The 23405-nt window shown below is 34.5% G+C and overlaps 2 protein-coding genes across 2 annotated transcripts; one reads left to right on the top strand and one right to left on the bottom strand.

Moving 5' to 3' along the window:
- Positions 1-12: 12 nt before the first annotated feature.
- On the bottom strand, positions 13-13401 carry pmelb (premelanosome protein b). Its single transcript, XM_059332416.1, has 12 exons — positions 13344-13401; positions 9989-10084; positions 9381-9527; positions 8010-8138; positions 6652-6813; positions 5312-5644; positions 3060-3275; positions 1724-1858; positions 1297-1393; positions 1003-1208; positions 828-918; positions 13-557 (listed from the first exon to the last, which is right to left on the bottom strand). The coding sequence occupies exons 1-12, from the start codon at positions 13399-13401 to the stop codon at positions 395-397; spliced, it is 1833 nt and encodes a 610-aa protein (XP_059188399.1). The 3' UTR covers positions 13-394.
- A 2638-nt stretch (positions 13402-16039) lies between these two features.
- On the top strand, positions 16040-22471 carry sarnp (SAP domain containing ribonucleoprotein). Its single transcript, XM_059334041.1, has 11 exons — positions 16040-16128; positions 17926-18025; positions 18167-18210; positions 18292-18362; positions 18527-18578; positions 18823-18896; positions 19416-19453; positions 19888-19913; positions 20014-20082; positions 20181-20261; positions 21397-22471. The coding sequence occupies exons 1-11, from the start codon at positions 16096-16098 to the stop codon at positions 21436-21438; spliced, it is 630 nt and encodes a 209-aa protein (XP_059190024.1). The 5' UTR covers positions 16040-16095; the 3' UTR covers positions 21439-22471.
- The last annotated feature ends 934 nt before the right edge of the window (positions 22472-23405 follow it).

Genomic DNA, 23405 nt, shown 5'->3' on the forward strand with positions numbered 1-23405 from the left:
TATATATATATATATATATATATATATTGACTGGAGGGAGGTCTTAGTATTTGTGTGGCTGCTTCATTGGTATCTGTACTGTTAAAGTGTCATGAATCACAGTAAACAAGGCTATGCATCTGTTTCAGGCAAAGTTTATTGGAAAAACATTCAAATTCAGTTTTGCCCAAATGAAAGTATACACTCACTACCAAACTTCAAGGTACAAAAGATCCGAACACGTCTAAATTAAAATTGCTGGAAATTTTTTTGATCAAAAGCCTAAATATTACACATTTGTAAGTTTGTCATTTAGAAAATATGTTTTAAAAAAAGGTATAAAAAGACATGTCAGGTGCAGAAAACTTGTGAATCATAGCTTTCTTGGTTTGGTATTTGATAGTGTGAGGATGGTTCACACCGGTCGCTCCTGCAGCAGAGGGCAGTCGTCCACAGCTCCCCGTCTGTTTAGAAGCTTCCAGAGCATCGAGCCTCCGGAGCAGGTGTGAGCCCGGCTGAGCTGCGGGTCCGCATGCACTATCAGGTCTTCCTTCAGAGGGCGGTAGGACTTGAAGCGCCTTTTGAGAGAAGCACAAAATCCAGACAAGTTTAAATCACGCATGCTTTACGGGTAAAACCGGTCATATTGTATGTTTTTTATTATCCTCCAAAAAGTCCCATGAAAAGACAAAAAAAAACAATGTCTTAGTCTGTCAATGCAACAAAACTCCAGTACGATAAAAACTTACAGTAACATAAGAATAGAACCTCATCAAACTTATCCTTTAAAATAAATAAGATTCTGTTTTTGTAGAAAATGGATATTCACCAGTAAAGACATTTCTTACTTGTAGGAAAATGCAACTATTCCTACTGCCAAAACCAGGACCAGGATGCCCAGCACCATGGCGATGGCGCCTGGAGAAGACAGACTTGAACCTGAAACAAGGATCAAACATTTAGTGAAGCAGGATACAGGAGAAATGTATCTCTGAACCAATGCACTGCCTGAATGTCGCGTACCTATGTCGACGTTGATTTTGGCACTGGTGATAGCTAAACTAACGTCGTTGGCCATGGACACGTTGATGCAGTAGACACCGGAGTCATTGAAGAAGTGACGCAGCACCAGCAGGCACTCTTTGGAGGGCTCCACCATGTTGCACGCCGTGTGAATCGGCCTCAGGCACTCTGCGTCCAGAATCACGCTGCACACCTCTTTTGGAAGGCTTGAGGAAGAAGAGGCTCCAGTGAGTCCAAATATACAATAAACTACTAAAAAACTTTATTTCATGAACGTTGAGCTGGATCGTTTACCTTCCCTGGCAGGTAACGGTGATATCCAGAACGTTTTTGTCAGGTGTTGCAACCACAGCATTGTCCATTTGCACAATCTCAACCTTTTCAATGCCCTCTGAAAACAAAGACAAATGGTCCCTTACAATCATCTCAAGTGATTCATTTTACATCTTGATGCACATCACTAAAAAAAGGGGTTTGTCTTTTCTCAACAATCGTTCATTCGATCGACTTCACACTTGGGACCCCCATGAACTGTTAAGCTGCAGACAGACTTGCTGTTAACTGTGTCCATGTGTGCATGATGGCTACCTCGTGTGTCCTGGATGAGCATTCTTTGGATGATCAGCTCTCAATAAAGCCACTGGCAGAAATACTGGAGGTGAAGCAATCGGCCGATATTGAACAAGCTCTAGACTAATATCACTTATAAAAGTAAACTCACCAAACACTTCGATGCCGGTGCAGAAGGAGCCGTAACGATATATCACACAGTCGTCATCAGGTTTATCATCAGCGTCCCTCTTAGCCACGAGCACGACTGTAGCTTGGCCTGTCAGGGTCACTGTTCGCTTTGCATCTGGAGACAATAAACAGCAGCAGGCATTAGTTCATTAATAACACATCGTTGTCTTTTGGTGGTGCAGAATAACATTAATCTGTATTTACTGCATGTATCTCCTTTAATCAGTGGTGGAAAGTATCCAAATACATTTAAGCAAGTACTGTAAATTTGAGATAATTGTACTTTATTCAAGTAGATCCACTTTATGCTATTTTATACTTCTATTGCACTACAATCCAGAGGGAAACATTGGACTTTTTATTCCACTACATTTATCTGATAACTTTGTTAATTTTTGGGCTACAACCAACAATTATTTTCTAGATTAATTGAATGATTACTTGGTCAATAAAATATCAGAAAATAGTAAAGAATGGCCATCCGAGTTTCTCAAAGTCTTAGTCGATGTTTTTAAATGCCTTGTTTTGTCTGTGCCAAAGTAAAAGATATTCAGTTTAATATGATAAAACAGAGAAAAGCAAGACATTTCCATATATTTTGGAGGCCAGAAACAGCATTTTCTGCATTTTTTGCATTAAAAATGACTGTTATGATTAATTAATAATCACAATAGTTGGTGACCAGTCAGACTAATTGTTGCCCTTGTTACTTTGCAGATTCAGATTAATAACACAAAATATAATCAACCAAAACATTATGATGCATTATTATGCATAAAGAAATTCACAAGCTGACCTACAGAAAATAAAAAAAGTACAGTAAAAAGTTAGCAGCTACAACAATAAACACAACAGTGTTAATAATTAAAATCCAATTATATAATATAAATTATTCTGCAATTGACCATTCACCATAATGTATACTTTTACACTTTAAATTTTACTGGATGAATATTTTGATGATGGCACTTTTGTATTTTTGCTCAAGTGAAAAGTGAAATTTGAAGACTTGTAGACTTGTGACTTGAAGTTTTGTAGAGCAATAAATAAATCAAAAAGGGAAAAACTGAGCTAAACACCCTGAGTCACCATGCAAATCAGAATTCAAATAACAAAGCACAATAGAACAATTCATTTTGAAGTGCTCTGCGTGTTTAACACAATGGAAGTGCTTCTTTAAAGATTTACATCAAATTTACATAAAAGGAAATGGGCTGCTGCTTTTATCTGGGTCATCTCCCAGTTGGTCAGCTGGTCTTAGTTTCTGTTGTTGCACATATTTCCTCTACCAAGTGGTAAAATGAAACTTATCTTACCAGTCTGTGCCTCACTGTCAGCTAGCATGTTGGAGTTGACGGAGGGAGTCATGGCCACATTGGGAGCTTCCTGGGCAGGCTGAGTGTTGGGGGCGGAGGAGGCCTCATCCTCTGTGTTGTCCTCCTCCATGTCCGAAGGCACCATGTTGACAGTCAGACCAGTTGACTTGGTGGAAACCAGTATGGGAATAGCAGACGCCAGTGCTGGAGCTTTTACTAAACACAAGGAGGATTGTTTGAGCTTATATAACATCAGTGGTGGAAGAAGTATTCAGGTCCTTTACTGCAGTAAAAGTACTAATACCACATTGTGAAATGACTCCACTAAGTTGAAGTCCTGTATTCAAAACCTTAGTGAAGTAAAAGTAAAATAGTATCAGCATCAAAATGTACTTAAAGTATCAAAAGTAAAATAACTTGTTATGCAGATTGTTAAATACAGTAGTGTTAAAAATAATAGCAGTCCAATGTGACTAACCAGATTAATCCAGGTTTTTAGTATATTTTTTATTGCTTTTGACTTTACAAACTCAAAACTATTTTGTACAAACTTTTTTGTTTCTAGGATTTAGCAATCCTGTGAATCACTAAACTAATATTTAGTTGTATGACCACAGTTTCACTGCATATTCCAAATATATTATTGGATGATTATTATTAGAATTATTTAGATTATTATTATATAGAAGCAGCATTTAACTGTTGTCAGGTCTTGACCTGAGAAGTAATTAAAGCTGTAAGCAGAATGTAGTGAAGTAAAAAGTACAGTATTTACCTCAAAAGGTATGAAGTATAAGAATAAAGTCACATAATGGAATGGAATACTTAGTACAAGTACTTTAGATTTGTACTTAGGTATAGTACTTGATTATTCCACCAGTGTATATACTAGAGAATGTAGGTTTTATGGAATAGTTGGACATTTTAGAACATTTAGTACAGATCTTTTACTTATGCAGAAATACCACAATGTAAAATACTCTGTTACAAGTCCTATAATCAAAAAGTTACTAAAACAAAAGCACAACTAAAAGCATCAAATTATACCTAAAGTGCCAACAGGCTTGTTTCATTCACTGTTCTTACGTATACCAACAAAAAGTGATGCACCATAACTCATGACCTATGATGACGTTTGTTGTAAGACGGTTACTTCTATTGTCTGCAGTAATTGTCACAGGAGTAAAAGGGTAAAAGATTTTACATGATCTACTTTAAGTTCTGTCTTAACAACTTACAATTCTATGTAGTTATGCACAAAAGTGCCTATTTTAACCCAAACCATTATCTTTTTCTAAACTTAAAGTAGTTTTGGTGCCTAAACCTAACCAAGTAGCTTCATTTCACAAAATTAGCCATGTGTTTGGAACAGCAGCTGCAATATTTATTCCTAAAATAATAATTATGGGGGCATTTAACTTATGTGTACACAGCTTTTTATTCCTTTTTTAAAAAAACTATATATTGCAGAGTATTTCGTGAATTTCACCAAAGGATTGATAAAGTCTTCTTTCATTCATAGTGATAGTCATAATTTGTTTGTTGTTTATATTTAGCATTATTAATTAACTAAAGATAACTAAAGATATCAGATACAAGTATTGGAATAGAAATAAAAAGGATCATGAATTATTATTTCTTAAGTACCTCAAAATTGTACTCTTAATCCTTTATCAGGCAAAGAACCATATTTGGTAACTTGAGTCTTGAGACCTCTATAACAGGTCTCCTCGCTCTCCGTGAGGTGATAGAACCACATGGATTTCTACATCACAGATAGGGACACTGTGGCATCTGACCAATCAGTAAATCATACAAGATTCAAGCTTTCCTATGTTGTGATTCTATTAAAATAAGTATACAACTAAATTTACGTGTGCTTCTCATATATAAGGTGCTTTAAAAAAGACATTCAGACATTACGCATATCTAATAAGTAGTCTAAAAAGATAATAAATAGTTTAAAGGTAAAAGATAAAGTGGTGATGGATGAAAATGTGTTTTTGTCTATTTAGGGTTGCTGTGGGAATGAGATTATAATAAATATAATAATAATGACTCAATTGACCTCGATTTGCAATATAAAAATGAAACATTTTGCAAAAAGTCTTGTAATATCCTCCAATAACACTTCAGGGTTGACATTTTCAATTCCCAGGAGTGCCCTATAAAGGGTAAAGTCAAGAACTTAACTCCTCTAATGCTCGAAAATGAACACGCCTTGTGTTGTTTATTTAGCTCCTGTTCTCTACCTGTGGTGACCAGGTGCATCGGTGGCCCGGGGGCCTTGGTCGGGGGGTCGACTGGCGGGTCGCAGGCCTTGTCCGGGATGACCGCCTGGATGACCACCTGAGGTTTGAAGGAGCCGGCGCTGATGTAGGTGTGAGTGACGGTCAGCTCTCTGGATATCAGAGCGCCGCTCTCGTCCCCAAAGTCCCAGTTGAAGGTGATGTCTGCGTTGCTCAGGTACTCGCTGGGGTCGTGCAGGGTGATGGTGAAGGCGATCGCCCTGTTCTGGATGAAGCGCATGTCCCCGGCCACGATGTCGTTCACTTGGTCCAGGGAGACAGCGAAGGGGATTTGATCTGAGGAAAACACCAAATAAAGAGGACTAAAGTTTATAGCTCTTATTACAATCCTGATTCCTAATAGATTTGGATGCTGTGCATTCAGAGTGTATTATAAAAACAAAAGCATATTTTTCTTTTCTGTTTTATTTACATTTTAGACATCCCAACTCTTTTTGCAACTGGAGTTGTTTTTTTTTTTGTTGCTCTTTTTACATTTTACTCTCTCTGTCGTTGTATTTCACTGCAATATATAATTATATATAAATCCTGCAGCTCTATGGCATCAGTAGTGTGAAGAACTCAAACATGTCTTTGCGCAAAATAACAGTTAGAATGACAGAAATCATAAAAGAAGAAAAAAACGCCAGTTGAATTTCTTTGATGAGTTATTTGGAAAAAATGGAATAAAATTGGAATGTATATATGCACACAAGAGTCACAAATGTTGGAAAGAAAACATTGTGTCTCCACATATTGTACATTTTGAAGCATTGTCATGTTTCCAGCCTCTCCTGTTCTCTCCTCTCTGCTCTGTGTAAACAGATTTTCACTGAATATTTGTCACGTGACCTTTGGTCTCAGCAGAATCAATCATGTCTTCAAAGTGTCTCTGAGGAGCAGAATTTAATGTTTTTAACAGGATCTGGTTAGTGCAAATGCTTTATTTTAAATGGCACATGTAGAATAAAGAGATTCTGACACAAATATCAACATTTTAAGCTTTGATTTAGTTACTTTTTCTAACAGAATCTTTTGTAACCTATGATCTTTCCAAGGACTGTCAGATTGTTCATATTTTGACAATAATGCCTGTTTTACAGTTTCTTTCTACAAGAAACAGTGGATTTTTGACAATCTTTAAAACATAGATTTCAATCTTGGGGTTCACATGGTTGATATAATAATTATTTTTCTGGGATGTTGGGAGGAGAGGTTGTCATGAACAAAAACTAAAGAAAATATAACTGTGGATTGTCTTACTGTTTAGCTTGTTTTATTGATAACATGATGCCATGACTCACCAGTGATGGAGAACTGTGTGGAGGCATATCCCAGAGGAATGAACTTCTCCTTGCTGCGGTAGTGGTAGATGACGATGTCCATGGTGTAGGAGCCTAGCGGGATGTCGTCGGTGTTGATGGTCAGAGAGGAAGACGGGCCGTCTGACACCTGCCAGTACTGACCTGCAGGTGAGCAGCACAGCTCATATGAGACACACTCTGCTGTCTCTACAGTTCATTTAATCACCATGGACAGATTATGACAAAATGTTTCCTACAGAGGAGCAAGAAACAGACTTTTTGAAGGTTTCGCCTCTCTTTGTCTTTGTTTTGCATCTTTATATAGTTATTATGTATCTTTGGTGTTGTGTCTCTATCATCATTTTGTCATTTTGGTTGTTTTGTGTCTCTTTATAGTCATTTTGTGTCCTTCATTGGTAGTTTTGTGTGTCTTTGTAGTTATTTTCTGTTGTTATTGTCAGTTCTGTGTCTCTTTGTAGTCATTTTGTGTCTTTCGTGGTCATTTTTGTGTCTCTTTGTAGTCATTTTGTGTCTTTCATGGTATTTTTTGTGTCATTCTGTAGTCATTCTGTGTCTTTCTTTGGTAGTTTTTGTCTCTTTGTAGTTATTTTGTGTCCTTACTGGTAGTTTTGTGTCTTTTTAATTTTGTTTCTTTCTTTGTTAGTTTTGTGTCTTTGTAATCATTTTGTGTCTTTCTCTGGTAGTTTTGTGTTTTTTTATAGTAATTTTGTGTTTATACTTGGTAGTTTTGTGTGTCTCTGTAGGCATTTTATGTCTTTCTTTGGTAGTTTTGTGTCTCTTTGTAGTCATTTTGTGTCCTTACTGGTAGTTTTATATGTCTTGGTAGTTATTTTGTGTGTATTTGTGGTCAATTTGTGTCTTTCTAGGTAAGTTTAATTGTTATTATAGTCTTTTTTCTTGTCTTTTTATTCATTTTGGGTCCCTCTGTAGTCATTTTATATTTCTTCATGGCCCCTGACACTTTTGGCCCCTGGGGCTGAGCCTGGTGGGCCTGTTCAGTATCCATACGTGCTGATTAAACAGAACTTCTTGTATGATGTTCAGGGTCAGAGCTTGCTTGACTGAAAAGAAGATATAAATCCTAACATGAGTATACTTCACTCTATAATATGACACTTTTTCTGGATCACCTTTGAGTCCTTTAGCCAGGAGACATGCAAAGTCTATATCCCCAAACTGAAAATCTGTTTGTTTTTAAATATTCCTTTCTTACATGTGGGGTAAATGAAGTGACATAATCTGATCATATGATAAGGCTCTCACATAATCCACCCTGGCTCATGTTTCAGCCACAACAAACTCTGCGACCCTCAGAACACAGGGAGAGGTCCTCTCACCCCAGGTCTTCCAGACGAACACGTAGGCCGGCTTCTTGTCCTTCTTCAGCGGCGTCCCATCGGGGAACACAGCCTCCCAGTCTGTGTTCTGAGCCGGGTACACAGGCTCAGACTCGTGGTACTTTGTTCCTGCAACAGAAGAAAGATGTGACTGTTAAGTGTCTGCAGCCATATAAGCATGCATATATGCTGACAATAATAATTTAAATCAGATTTGCTAACTTGCATGAAACTTAATTAAAAAAGTGCAGGAGAGTATGATGGTAATGTCATTGGTTTTGCAGATATTTGGTCATAAAATAAAGAATTTAAAAGACAGGAAATTACAAAAGTTATTACAATTCCTCCTTATATTGTTAATACGATGATGATATTTGCCTCTGAAATGTAGTGCAATAGAAGGATATACTGAGCAGAAATAGCCCATTTAATACCCTCAAAATTGTACATAAGTACTTGAGTAAATGTACTACCAATGATTGAGAGGGACGTGATTATCTTCACCAAATTTCACGGCAATTCGTCCAAAATAACATTTTTTTTGCAATTTACACTTGAAATGAGGGAAAAGGAAAAAGGAAAAGGTCATACAAAATGTAAACCATACTTTACTAAATAAACGGAAAAACTGACAACAAAGACGATCTTGGGTCAATTTAAATCTAAACTAAAAAGAACAAACAATTTTGCAGCTTGTTTACAAGATATTTAGTCAATGGACCTATGGATGAAACCATAAGGTGCGTCTTTGGATGATGGGAAAAACAAAGGAAATGCTGTATCTCAGCGAGGACATACGTGAAGTAACTGTAGGTAAAAAAGAGTGTATTAACCGCCTCATATGAACTCATGCTCAACAGGATGAACAACAGAAACAAAAATAAGGCACCAATCTGGGACCTTCTCTGGACTCATATTACACTGCCTGAGGAGCCTGTGGCATGAACACTGAACACCCTCCTTTGAATGTTTCCAATAATATAATATAATATAATATCTGTTGTATGGGCATTCTTCCTAGGTATGTCGTTATTGATGCGCCCCTTCATACTATTGTTTCTGTTTACACTTGTATTACTATGCTACTGATGTTACAGGTAATGTGTACAAAATGTCTCACAATGTCAAATGTTGTACTGTCATAGACCAAGGATAAAAGAAATAAAGACTTGAATTATAAAAACAAAAGAGTGTATTGCGCAGTGTGTGTGCACAGCATTTCAGTGTGTGTCACTGTGTGAGTGTTTGTGTGTGAGTGAGTAAGTGACTGTGTGACTGTGACTGATAATATAATAATATACAATAAATATCTGTATTTAAATATGTGTGTGTATGTGTGTGTGTGTGTGTGTGTGTGTGTGTGTGTGTTACCGTTGACGACACAGTCTTCAGCCCACACCACGTCTCCGTCTGGCTGCAGCTTCTGGTTGTGAGGGAACTCGAGGTCGATGGTGAAAGTAACTTTGGCTGCAGTGAGAGTTGGGGAGTCGTTCCCCACGTTGAAGCTCACTCTGCCACCTGAACCCAGAAAACACGGAACATGACATGAACAAACTTGTCTGCAGATATGTTTAATGATCCTCACATGAAATACATATATGTGTGTGTGTGTGTGTGTGTGTGTGTGTGTGTGTGTGTGTAACTAAAGTTTTTTTCACTTTAATATTACCATCTTTTCTAAAAAGGACATGAAATGTAGTGTTTTACTGTAAGAAAACATAAAGTTGCCTGCATTCAGCAACATGTATTTTTTTTGTATTTTTAACATAGATTTCACTGTAATTTAACATTCATTAAGCAATTGAATAATACTGTAAAAAAATGTTTTAAAATAATTGTAATTACTGTATTTTGTATGGCATTTGCAATTAATGTAGAAAGGCAAGAAAAAAACCTGTAAAATATTGTGGTAAATTTAAAAAGAAACAGAAAATCTGAGCTTTTGAAGGTGATTTTGCCAACAATATTTCATCAGGTACCTTTCCAGGAATCTTTGTATCGTGGGTCTCCGTCCTTCCAGATCGGGTACATCTTATTGTTCCATGATGGATAACGAGTGAAGCGGTTTCTGGGCTCTGAAATATAAAAAAAAAATATTAAAAACAGAACATGAACACTGCTGCGTACACGTTTCCCAACTATATATTTAACATGTCTTAAATATTCCCAGTAGTTTCTGAATAAAGTAATTTGGGACTCATTATAGGTAAAATGTTAAATTGATACCAAAAAATAATGAATGCATATTAATTATAAATGTCTTATTTGTCTGCAGCAAACACACCATTCAACAAACAAATTCATTCTTATTTATTAGTAATATCAACTTAAATTTAAATTAAGTTTTTCATTTATGGAACTTACTTTTTAAGCTTGATAGTTTTGTTTTTATTCTCTTGTGAAAAAAATCTTTGCTCTCCTAAAAAGCCTCTCAGAGCGATTTATTTATTGGTTTTACAGTTTGGTAAACTCAATTGTTGGAATAAATATATTACATAATATATTCAGGTTGTGTAATATTTATCAGCAGTGAAAGGTTAATCTGACTGAACCTCAATGAGTTTTATTTCCCGTCCCTCCAATCCGTCTCATGTGATGCTCATCTGAGGTTTTGCAGGATTTGATCACAGATTAACGGCGTCACACGGCAGAATTTGGATTAAACACAAAGTCAGATAACAGAACGAATTATCATCTGAATCAGACGACTTTTAACCCTCTGAACCCCGAGACATTAAAGGGCACCTTTTTGCTCTTTTTAACATTCTCCTCTCTGTGTCCTTGTATTTCACTGCAATATATAAAATCTAATATACATCAACAAGTCCTGCAGCTCTATGTAATCAGCACAATCATGGCTAGAAGTGGGAACAACCATTTTAAAATTTCTTTTGTGAAGAATAATACAGTTATAATGACATAAATCATAAAAAAAAAGAAACCATGCAAGTTGATTATATTTTGAAAATTTGGAATTAAATGGAATTCATATATAAACACTTGTCACAATGTTGTATAAAAAGAAAAAAAATCAGTTTTCACATATTGTACATATTGAAGTATTGTCATGTTTCCAGTCTCTCCTGTCCTCTCCTCTCTGCTCTGTGTAAACAGATTTTCAGTGAATATTTGTCACGTGACCGTTGGTCTCAGCAGAATCAATCATGTCTTCACAGTGTCTCTGAGGAGCAGAATTTAATGTTTTTAACAGGATCTTGTTAGTGCAAAACATTTTATTTTAAATGACACATGTAGAATAAAGTGATTCTGACACAAATATCAACAATTTAAGCTTCTTTTTGGTCACTTTTCAAACGCTGTAACCAATTGCCCGTTCAAGGACTGTTGGAAAGTTCAGATTCCAACAACAATGCCTGTTTCATCATTTAAGACATTAAGCAATAGCATAATGCTTTGTGGTTATTATTTGTACCATTTTTAATGACATTTACACCCAATGTAAACCCTGTAAAATATCAGTACATTTCAGAAAATAATTCAGTTTAGGTGTGTCCAGAACCACATTACATAAGATTTACATTCAGTTCCTGAAGGTTTACCCTCAGCCTCCCCCTGACCTCCTGACTATAGTTAAACCCATAGACTGTGTAAAGTTAAAGCCTATCTGAAATTTCTGTGGATTTGTATTCTGTCCCCGTAAAGCCGGGACGGTCCCCACAACGAGACTGTGAGCTCAGATTGATGTCGCCATAGAGTGAGCCCGTTGCAGACACAGACACACTCAAAGAATGTTGAACTTTAGGATTTAGAAACATAATCACTGCTTTGCTTTAAAAAAAAAAAAAAAAAAAGGTCACATTCTGTGTCGTTTACACTCATGCATGGCTGAATGAAGAGGTCATGGGAAAAAAACCTGCATGCTTTAATAGACTCTAACTTTAATGTTACATATCATAAAGTCTGTTTATCGCCTGTTTATGACTTGGAAAGCAGCAGAGGAATGTAGCTAAGTACATTTCCCCAATTATTGAGTACAAATTTTTGATATTAATCTTTTCAATTCATGCAAATGTATAAATTTATACTCCTCTACATTTCAGAGAGAAACATTCTGCTTTTTGCTCCGCTACATTTATCTGACAGCTTTATTTTACATTAAAAAACAACATTTTCTTAATAAAAACTGTATTCATATAGCACCATCATATATTATTCAACATTTCATAGATTCAATTTATTTATTATTTTGATTAAATTATTTTTTGTTGTTTCATTATTTATTTTCTATAGAAAAATATATATATTTTTTTATTCCTTTTTAAATTAATTCATCATATATTATTAGATATGATAATCTAATATATTTTACCGGTCAAATTTCTTTATTAAATTGATTAATTTATTTGTTATTTTTATTGAAAAATATTATCTATTTATTTTTATTAATGTATTAGTTCAGAGTTATTTCTCCTTTTATTATTTTATTTTAAATATTATATATTTTTATTTTGTATTTATTTATATACCTTTTTAATGTATTGTTATTGATTGATTTGTTTTTCATTAAAAACAATTTTTTTTCACTTTTTAACTGACTCATCATATACTGTTAGATATGATCATATAATATATTTCAGCAATTTTATTGTATTTTTTCTTTTTCATCGCTATAAATGTATCTAATAATAGTGATGTAATTAACGTAATTTAATTTTGAATGGAAGAACTTTACTTAAGATCAAGCATTTTTTATGAAACACTCGAATAAGTTATTTTATAGATAATTTATTTTTAGTACATATGTCTTTTTTATGTATATCTGCAGAATTAAGTTGTTTTAAGTGTTTGGCTACTTTTGCTACTGGAAATTTCACAGTTTTTTTACAATTTATTTTTCCTTTTATTTTTTGATAATAAATGTAAAGGTTTACTGTAAGAAAACAGAAAGTTGGCAACACACACACACACACACACACACACACACACACACACACACACATATTTCATGTGAGGATCATTAAAAAATCATTAAATCATCACCATCAAAGATCATTACATTTTTTACCATTTTTTATTTTTTACAATTCTTATTCTTATTTTTTTTTTTTATTTAAAGTTAAATTGAGAAATATGATTTCTGTTTTTTTTAATGCATAATTCATATAATTTATATACTTTACATGCATTTCTCTAATAATACTGAGCTACATTAAATTTTGAATTCAAAACTTTAACTTAAAATTGAGAACTTTTTATATTGCAGTATCACCTCTTTAAGTTTATGAACTCAGCCACACAAAGAAATACTCACTCTAAAATATATATATTTTTAAGCATTAATTTGCAGCTTTAAGCTCTATTTTCTGTACTTACTTGCAGCAGTGTGTGAAGCCAAAGCCAGGAGCACCAACAGCACACCAGACGTCCACATGTTGGCTCCGCTCCTCTGTGTGAAAAATCCCTTTTGTGAGCAGCAGACAGCAGAAATCCGTCTTTATAAACTGTCTGACGTTTGACCTCGCTTCTTAGAGTCTTAGTGGGAGAAGAAACGCCCCGCGGGCCTCCTCCAATCAGGGTTAAGGGGCACCTGGACTGATTTGTGATTTGTGTATTTACAGTAAAAAAGCACGTCTGTGGGATTAAAGCTGCACGTACAGTGGAGAGAGAAACTCATAATCACAATCAGCAACAAACTGGATCACGAGAAACACTCGAGTGTGCACAAACAGAACAAAAGAACAAACATCCTGCAAATATGAAGCTCTCTAGTCATATGCATATTCATGTAGTTACATTTAGTCAAATACTGTGCTTAAATTTTCATTTTATGCCACTTTTAATCTTCTCGTCTTTCCCACCACATTTCAGTGAGTAAAATATTCTAAATAAATGGTATGATCCATATTTACCAGCTAAGACATTAAAAATGTTGCTTATTTATTAATTAATCAGAATTATATAATCTATGTGATTCTGCATAATCAAGTTCATTTGTCATGTAATATTTCTTTACTTTTACAATTTTACACACATGAAGTCTTTCTACACTGCACTGTTGAATAAATAAGATTATAAATAAAATTATCCTTGAATAAACAAATACATTGGAAAATAGATGAATCATTCAATTTATCAATCAATTACTTGATGAATTAATTAATGTGCCAGTAAACGTAGCAAAACTAATATTAAAAATAAATGCTGGCATTAATGATTTCATTAAATATATTATTTTGTATTTCTGTTTTAATTTAGTTCTTTATATATGTACTTTCCTCCTTGTTTTTATTGATTTATTTTTATTATTTCATTTATTTTTAATTTAAAATGCTTTTTACTTATTTAATTCATTTATGTTTAAGTCCAGAGTTATTTTCCCTTTCATTATCTTATTTACTATGCTATTTTTTTATTCATATACATTCCTAATGTATTATTATTAATTAATGAATTTGTTTCATTTGTGTTTCATTAAAAATATTATTTATTTATTTATTTATTTATTTATTTATTTATTTATTTATTTATTTATTTATTTATTTATTTTCCCATTTTGTTATTGTATTTACTTGCTTATTATTTATTTATTTTTAATTTATTGATTCTTTTTAAATGTATTTTTCATAACAATTAAATTCACGTTTTTTTTATTCTATTTATTGTTCATGAATGTATTTTTTTCAATTATTTTAAATTTAAAAAATAATGTTTATTTATTTATAATTTTTTAAGTAGTTAGTCTAAAATTATTTTCCCTTTTTTCTGTATTTTCTTCTTCTTTGTCAGCTTCTGTGCTCCGTACTTTAACGGTACAACAGGATCAAATTTAAATCATGCGGTTACATTGTGGCGAGTTATTTGGGTCTTTGGGTGACAATTCCACCGAAAACACGTGTTTTTAAATACAATATGAATGGTCACCTTAATCTCTGCTGCAACCACCTGACCTATTTTGGGCTGCCTGTTAACTATCCCTAATTATGTGCGGATTTACTCTGAAATTCATGTTGCCACTGATGATTAAAACCACCTCATGAAAAACTATTAAAAAATACTTTATGTTTGTAATAAGTCAAATTTCCTGATGTACTTCAGTGTGGCACTTTGTGATGAAATAATGTCTGAAATATGAATTAAAAAGTGTAAAAGGAAGCTGTTTATTTCTGTGTCATTGGAACAATAGGTCACACATAAGAGAAGCTGGAAAAAAAGGAGGAATGCAGCTTAAATGAGGATTATTGAAGCTCTTGTGACTCCCTAAATTCATCCGGCTTTGTCCTTCTGCCCCCTCGAGAACTATAAAGTGACTTTGTTGAGAGATTTTTTGTCTCCATATCATATGTGCCAAACTGTGACACCGTTTAAACCTCTTTCTTAAAACAATGTCAGCATTCACAGCAAATCCTGTTCAGACCTGATTCATCCTGAACCCTTTAACTCCCTGCAGCCCCTACACGTATGTTCCATAGACTGTATATGAGAACTCACTGTACTACATGACGTCTTAATGCAGTTAGGGCTGTATATTATGTATCATTTATACATTATGTATGTAAATTTACAATAAGGTTTATTGGTTGAATGTTAAATATAAATCTTTTATTTACATTTGAGGCAGCGTTCCAACTTTTTTGATTGTATCCACTGTTACATCTCTGAACTATTAACAATATGGGATGAATATTTGGTAGATCTATGCTATTTTTGTACATTTTTATTGTGCAAAAATAAACAAATTATAACATTACTTATAATAAAACATAGTTGATTTAATCGTCACTTAATTTTTTTCTTATAAAATAACTAAGTAAAGTTTAATTTACTATCAATTAACCCCTTTAATGATGGTTATTATGGAGTGTTTTTATAACGTTATTATAAAAATAATTCACTATTGCTACTGGTAAATTTGTGTAGGTCATACAAATTGTTATAATCGTACTTTTACTTGAGTATTCTGATTACTTCTTGATTGAATTTATTTATTTTTAAAATTTCTCCCCCTGCCTGCAGTTCGTCAGTCCGGCCGCCGGGCGGCGCTGTGAGTGGGGGCAGTGAGCGTGCTGAGGTCAGAAGTAGAGCCGCTCCCGTGTGATTGGAGGAAGAAAGACATCAACAAAGAAAGATGGCCGAAGTGATAGAGCTGCAGAAACTCAAGGTTTGTAGTGGCACAAATGTGCGTTTATTACACACATCAGCTGCGCTCATGAGTAAACATCGTGTTTTAACAGCTGTTGGGTTTAATATCAGACAGTCAGGAGGCGAAGAGCTGAGCGGCTCGACGTGTAAAAAGCGTCCGCCGGGTGTGAACCGACAGCCGGCGTGTGTTCACGTTGTTCTCCGAGCGGCGAAGCTAACCGACAAAACCCTCAAAAACCAGCCTCTAGCGGTAATAAACAGCTCGGGATGAGTTTAAGTTAAACCACAGACGTGTAATGACTAGTTTAAAGTTCAAACGAAGCCCCTGTTGTTGTTTAAAAGAGTCCCGCCTTCTCTGTTCAAGCGCAATTAAATTAGCGGCTCAGTGACCGAGTTTGACCTCCAGCGGTCAGATTATTAATGATGGATCAGGCCCAAAATACTCCTTTTTAATGCATTTAATCTTCTCTTGTTTATAAAATAAATGAAGACTTGAAGACGTACTTGTGTAGGCAAGCATTCAGATGGTGTAGTTTGTCTTTTAATGATGCTGTAATATACGGGAATTAATAATAACTGATATTTTCAACAAATGAAATATTGATGCCATGCTGATAAAACACATGATTATACTGGTTTTAGTACAGCTGGAGACTCTGTCCACTATTTTGACTGTCAATCATTTGTATTCTTTGTCTTTTGTAGTCTTTTTGGTTGGTTTGTGTAATTTCATAGTCATTTTGTGTCTTTCTTTGGTAATTTTGTGTGTCTTTGTAGCCATTTTGTGTCTTTCTTGGTAGTTTTGTGGGTCTTAATAGTCATTTTGTGTCTTTCATCGTAATTTTTTGTCTCTTTGGAGTCATTTAATGTCTTTCTTTGCTAATTTTGTGTCTTTCCTAGAAATTTTGGGAGTCTCTTTAGCTATTAAGTGTCTTTTATTGGTAGTTTTGTGTGTCTTTGTCGTCATTTTGGTCTCTTTCTTTGGTAACTTTGTGTCTCTTTTTAATCATTTTGTGGCTTTCCTGGTAGTTTTGTGACTTTCTTTGGTAGTGTTGTGTGTCTTAGTAATGTTATGTCTTTCCTGGTAGTTTTGTGAGCCTTTGTAGTCATTTTGTGTCTTTCCTTGTTATTTTCTTTCTTCCTTGTCATTTTGTGTCCTTCTTGGTAGTTTTGTGTCTTTTTTGTAGTTTTGCATGTCTTTGTATTATTTAGTGTCTTTCCTGGTAATTTTGTGAGTCTCTTTTTCAAGTGTCTTTTGTAGGTAGTTTTGTGTCTCTTTGTCGTCATTCAATGTCTTTGTAGTTAAGAAAAAGAAGCTTAGCATGCTAATCGCGATTAACAACATTTGCACATTACATGCAGACCACTACAACGTCTGCAACTCCATAAAACACTTACTTTTCATAAGGTACGCACACCATCCAACACATACACATTGAACATTGATATTCGCAGGAAACCTTGCAAATATTATTGGAAAATTGAACCTTGTAGTGCACTTTAAAATTCCGAAAGATAGGTAGGCTAAATAGAATTACAGATGAGATGAGTCAGGTGTGGAAATCCAGAGCGAATTGGGTTACTGATATGCCTTAGACACACATCCACACACACACACACACACAGACTCTACTTCCTTTTATTTGTAGTCATTAATGGTCGATGTGTCTCTTCAACTCACATTTTGCAGGTGAACGAATTCATTTGCCCAAAAAATAGACAACCAAGTTTATGTTTTCTAGAGGAGAAAGAGATGTTTTCTCACCACATAAATCCATCACCTATAGTCCAGTCAGTCACTCTCCTTTGGTTACAGCTTGCCGAATTGAGGCAAGAATGTGAGGCCCGAGGTCTGGACACCAAGGGGAACAAAGGGGAGCTCATCGCCCGACTGCAGGCCTACCTGGAGGAGCATGGTGAGACCACAGGCCCTTCACATTCAGACATGATGTAGAACTTCTGTTGATTACAGATCTGTTAAGAGATGCTATTTCCTGTATTTTATGGATTCCTCACTGAGATCAAAGTCACTTTTGTCCTCTTTCCTTTTACAACAGAGGAAGACGTGGACGTAGATGAAGTGTTGGCAGAGGATGCAGAGGTAACGTGACACTTTTATTTCCCCTCTCAGACCTCTGCTGAGTTTCTGAAGTTGTGATAAAGTTTCAATGTTCTTTTTCAGGACTTCACTAAAGTTGAGAGTGCCAATGATGTAAAAGACGAAAAGGATTCAGAGTCTACTGAGGGTGAACCGTACGTTTATTCTCATTTAGTTTTCATAACAAAATATAACGTGTTAATAAGTTAATTAATTGTTAATTAGTGAGCTTTAGAGGTGCTTGGACAGGCTGGCCGTCTTTAGTTTTCACCTCTAATCATTCTTCGCTCATCTCATTTTTTTATGTTTTTTCTTTCAGATCTGCTGAGAAGAAGGTGGTGAAAATTGCTCCTCCATCAACTGCCACTGAAGTGCGTATGACATGTTTGCACGCAACATTTCGATTTTTAAGCTTTGATTTGCATATTTTAACACAGAAATCAAGGAAACATGTATTCAGTGTAACTTTCAGCGCTCCTCACAAGTGTGTCAGGGTGTTAAACTGATTAAAGTACAAATTAGATTCATCACATCTTTGCTAATATTCATCATCAGAAGCACATCTTCTGCCTGCAGTTTGTGTTCTGATTTATAATCTTTCCTTTTGTTGAGCAGAGACTACAGAAGAGAGCTGAGCGTTTCAACCTGCCAGCGACAGCTGAGAGCAAAAAGGCCATACGAGCAGCAAGGTCAGACTTCACCATCTGCAACTCTGAACCCCAACAAGCCGTTTCAAGTTTTTTGCCCTTATTACATTTTACTCACTGTATTGTCATGTTTCCAGCCTCTCCTGTCCTCTCCTCTCTGCTCTGTGTAAACAGATTTTCAGTGAATATTTGTCACATGACTGTTGGTCTCAGCAGAATCAATCATGTCTTCACAGTGTGTCTGATAAAAATGAATCTAGTTCTTCCAAACGCTTTATATTTGGACAGGTTTTAAATGAGACATGTAGAATAAAGTGATTTTGACAGAAATATCACAGTTTTAAGCTTTGTTTTGGTCACATGTCCGAAACATCCGTAACCTTTATTGTTTTTACAATAAACGGTGGATTTTTGGTAATTACTTAAAGAAAACATACCGTTCAATTGTCATGCAGGCGGGATTTTGGGGTTCAGAGGGTTAAACAAGCCTCCAGGTTAACTTATTGAAGTGAGGCACGATGCTCACAGACCTCTGGAAATGAATATTCTCCTTTTCTGCAGGTTTGGTGGAGCCGCAGAGGATTCCAGTCCAGCTCCAGGTCTGTTTGCTCTTTCACTATATGACTCACACATTAAAGGACATTTAGTCTGTCTGTGATGTTTGCCTGCTGAATGGATCAGTCAGCCAAAATAACTACATCACGGTGCTGATGTGTTAAAAGTCTAAATTGATGCTTTGTCTGGTCCGTCTGTGAGACGATAAGCAAACTACATTTAAAATGTTTGTGTTCTGAGTGGAGTCAGGTTTGATCAGGGCAATGCACACCTCACAGATCCGCTGCTTTCTTCTTTTTTTGCAAGAATTACTGGGAAATACAAGAATATGTGTCCCTTGCATCCAGCAAACATGAGTTTGAACGTCTTAGAATGTAACATAACATCATATATCAGGATGCTTTAGCAACATAAAGCTTTAAAATTAAAGTTTCCTGTTTTCTTCCTGCTGCTTCTCACTCATTCATCTCTCCAACAGGTGCCGTTGCAAACAGTAAAGCCCCGGTAAGTGTTGCATCATGCAGTTCACACTTTTCATTAATTCCTGCAGTTAATGAGATGATAGTAATTTTAATGTTTTGGTTTTTTATCTGTGTCTCATCAGGTGAGCGTGGAGCAGCTGAAGAAGAGAGCGGAGCGGTTCGGCATGAACGTTTCTTCCGTTTCACAAAAGGTGACTGAGAGCTTCAGTTCAGATTATCATTTCTGCCTTTTTTTGGGTCCTATCTGTGAGAATAAAGTGATATTTGACTTTTTCCTGTTATTGTTCAGATTGAAGAGGATGAGAAGCTGAAAAAGAGGAAGGAGAGGTTCGGAGCCTCAACAGCTCCAGCTGTTTCAGCTGATGTCGAGGTGGGTTCTTGTTGCTTTTTCAGGATGCATTTTGTGGTTTATGGAAGAGAAGAAGTGGAGAAGTGATTGTTGAATGCACATTTATTCCACCTGACGTCAGACTCATCTCTGACATGTTTACAGAAAATGAATGAATGTGACAGAGACTGGACACTTTATATGGTTGCCATGGCATGGTGCCTGTTATTCTTGGACATTGCAGGTTGCTGAACATTGTATAGTCAACGTGTCACACAGATGAAACATATCTGTATCAGGTGTAGTTAAACTGGCCAGACTGGTCACAGCTGATATGGTCAGGTTGGATGGTCTGTGCATGGTCAGCATATCAATATCTTACTCAAATGTTCAGTGGAGACACAAAGTCTGTTCTTCAAATACACACATATCAATAGTATCAAGTGTGCTGAGTTTACGAATACATGCAGCTGAGAATTACAAAGAAATGCATAGTAACATTTTAATTTTTGTTATTGTTTTGATTTTTGAAATAATCGTGTTCAGTTTTATTTTATGACAATGTAGGGAGTTAAACATAAAAATCCCTGTGTAAATGAAGAAAGCGCAAAGACTGTATTAATGTGTATTATTATGCTATTAAATTGTGGAAATATCTATTTTTAAAAGGAATTAAATACATCTTTTTAATTGAGCTTTTTTGGAGTAATGTTGTAGCCTTATGTTTTTATTTATTTATATTTAATTTAAAATTTTACATTATATTATTTTCTAACATTTTATTAATTTATATTTTATTTTACATTATATTGTTTTCTAACAATTTATTTTATATTTTATTTTTAATTTTACATTATATTGTTTTCTAACATTTTATTTTATATTTTAAATGTTACATTATGTTGTTTTCTAACATTTTATTTTATATTTTAATTTTACATTATATTGTTTTCTAGTATATTATTATTTATTTTATTTATATTTTTATTATTTTTTTTGTTTTCTAACATTTTATTATTTTATTGGAATTTCTCATCTTGCAAATTGTAATTTAATTTTGTTTTAATTTATTATTTATTAATTTTAAGTTTTGCTCTATCAAGCCCTTTATATAACTTGTATATACTTTTATATAAATGAATAAATGTTGATGTTTTCTTTCCGTTTTTTTCTGCAGGCAAAGAAAATGAAGCGCGCTGAAAGATTTGGAAAAGTGTGAATGAAGTTTCAGAGGCTGTGTTTATTTTATAAAGCATTTTCATTACTGCACAACAGAGATCCCTGGCGACGACACACGTCACTAAAAGGATATCTGTGAATCAAAAGTATAACTAAATACAAAGAGAAATGGGTGAGTGAAATCATTGGAAAGGCTTCTAATCATTTTCTCAGCTTCAAATCAGAAAAACGTTTCATGGAGGCTATTTTTCATTTTTGTTACTTTTCATATAGAATTAAGAGGCGTGTTCATAACATTCATGCACAGAATTATCTCCTGTGTAACATCAAGGTTTCCTATACTCCTTTTACCCGAAACTTGCTGTTATTTTTAAAGTCCATTTATCAGGACTTTGCTGAAGCAACATGTGAAACATCTGCAGCTGCTTCACAGTAAAAAAAAAACCTTTTAAAAGCTGTTTAAGGGAAATAATTTGTGTTCAATGTCTCAGGTGATTTCTTTCAGTGTAATCTTAAATTCTCAAATTAAACAGAAAATGTGCAGCTGCAGGAAGCTTGAAGGGTCAGATGTTTTGCATGTTAAAAGTTGTCTTAAATTGGGACATTTTGGAGCTCTTTTTGTGAGCACATTTCTTTGAACAAACTATTAAAGGTCAGAAACCTGTGAGCTTCTTACTTGTTGGAGACAGGAAATAACAGAAACTAAAATCCCAGCCAGTATTGAAAGATATCCTTTAATTATTCTAGATGCAACAAGAAAAAATACTAAAATTATTTTTAAAATGTGTGATACATTCCTTCAAAGACAAAAATTCTAACTGCAGAAATATAAAGTGTTAAGAAGATCTTGTTCTGTTTATTGTTAATAATGCAGTTTTCCCAATAGTCCAATTTAAATGATTTAACTCGCCTATTTGTATTTCCTGTGTGTGTTTAATTGTACTTTTGATTTATAAGATAAGTCAGTTATGTTTATCTTTGGGATTGGATCCATTGGTTCACTGCTTCAGTTATCTGTCCATTTTATAACATTTTGTGATTTAAAATAAATTGTTTTCAACTTTTTGGTATCAGCTTCGTTTCACTTCTGGTTGTTGTTGCTTTGAAATATGTGTCTTTAGTGTTCCCGCTCAGTTTGTCATAGGTAGTAAGTTAGTAACCGGTGTTATTTAATTATTTTTATAATGTTATGTATTTGCATTGCTCTTATTGATGAACTTGCACAGAAAAACTGAAACAAGGTCAATAAAGCTGGACAAATAAAGATAAGGAATAGACAGGACTATTATATTAATTACTATATAGAAAAAATGTAGGTGTGTAGATATAAATATTGTACGAATACATCTAAGAAGAACCAGTGACCCAACGAGAAGAATAAAGTTGTAAGGCATGCAAAGAAAAAGATACTGAACAGATATGAGGCCTGGATGGTTATGTATTTTATATGCAAGTACACATTTCTATACAGTAAATTTAAACACATACAAAGCTTCAGTACTCCAGTGACAGACAGTTTAATGACAGTTCACCCCCAATTATAAACTAAATACATTAATGTTACAGTACAGTAACCATGGTAAAATAAAAACATTTTTTACGGGCCAAGATTGTTTGTTACTTCAGTAGTGATTATCTATCTTTATCCATCTCCTCAAAAAAAGTTTGGAACCATTATTTCGGTCAATTATTTGTCCCCTTTAATAGTACTAATTGGTGTCGTATTAAATATTGTTGGATAGCCTGATTAGTCACTTTTACAACGAGGTACAACTTGTAAGGATCATGCTTCTGTTGAATGAACAACACAGCTAAACACAGCTGTGGGTAGTGCCCCAAAAATGTGCCAAAATCCCCTTTTAGAAATTAATAGAATACAATATGTGGTTAAATCGATTTTTTTAAAGTAGATAAATAAGTAATAAATGCATTCTATAAAAAAAGATAACTATAAAATAATGACAGAAATCAGTATTACTCTCATTATCATTAGCATCATAAAATCTA

Source organism: Centropristis striata, chromosome 5, assembly GCF_030273125.1.
Source record: "Centropristis striata isolate RG_2023a ecotype Rhode Island chromosome 5, C.striata_1.0, whole genome shotgun sequence".
NCBI classification, from domain to species: Eukaryota; Metazoa; Chordata; class Actinopteri; order Perciformes; family Serranidae; genus Centropristis; species Centropristis striata.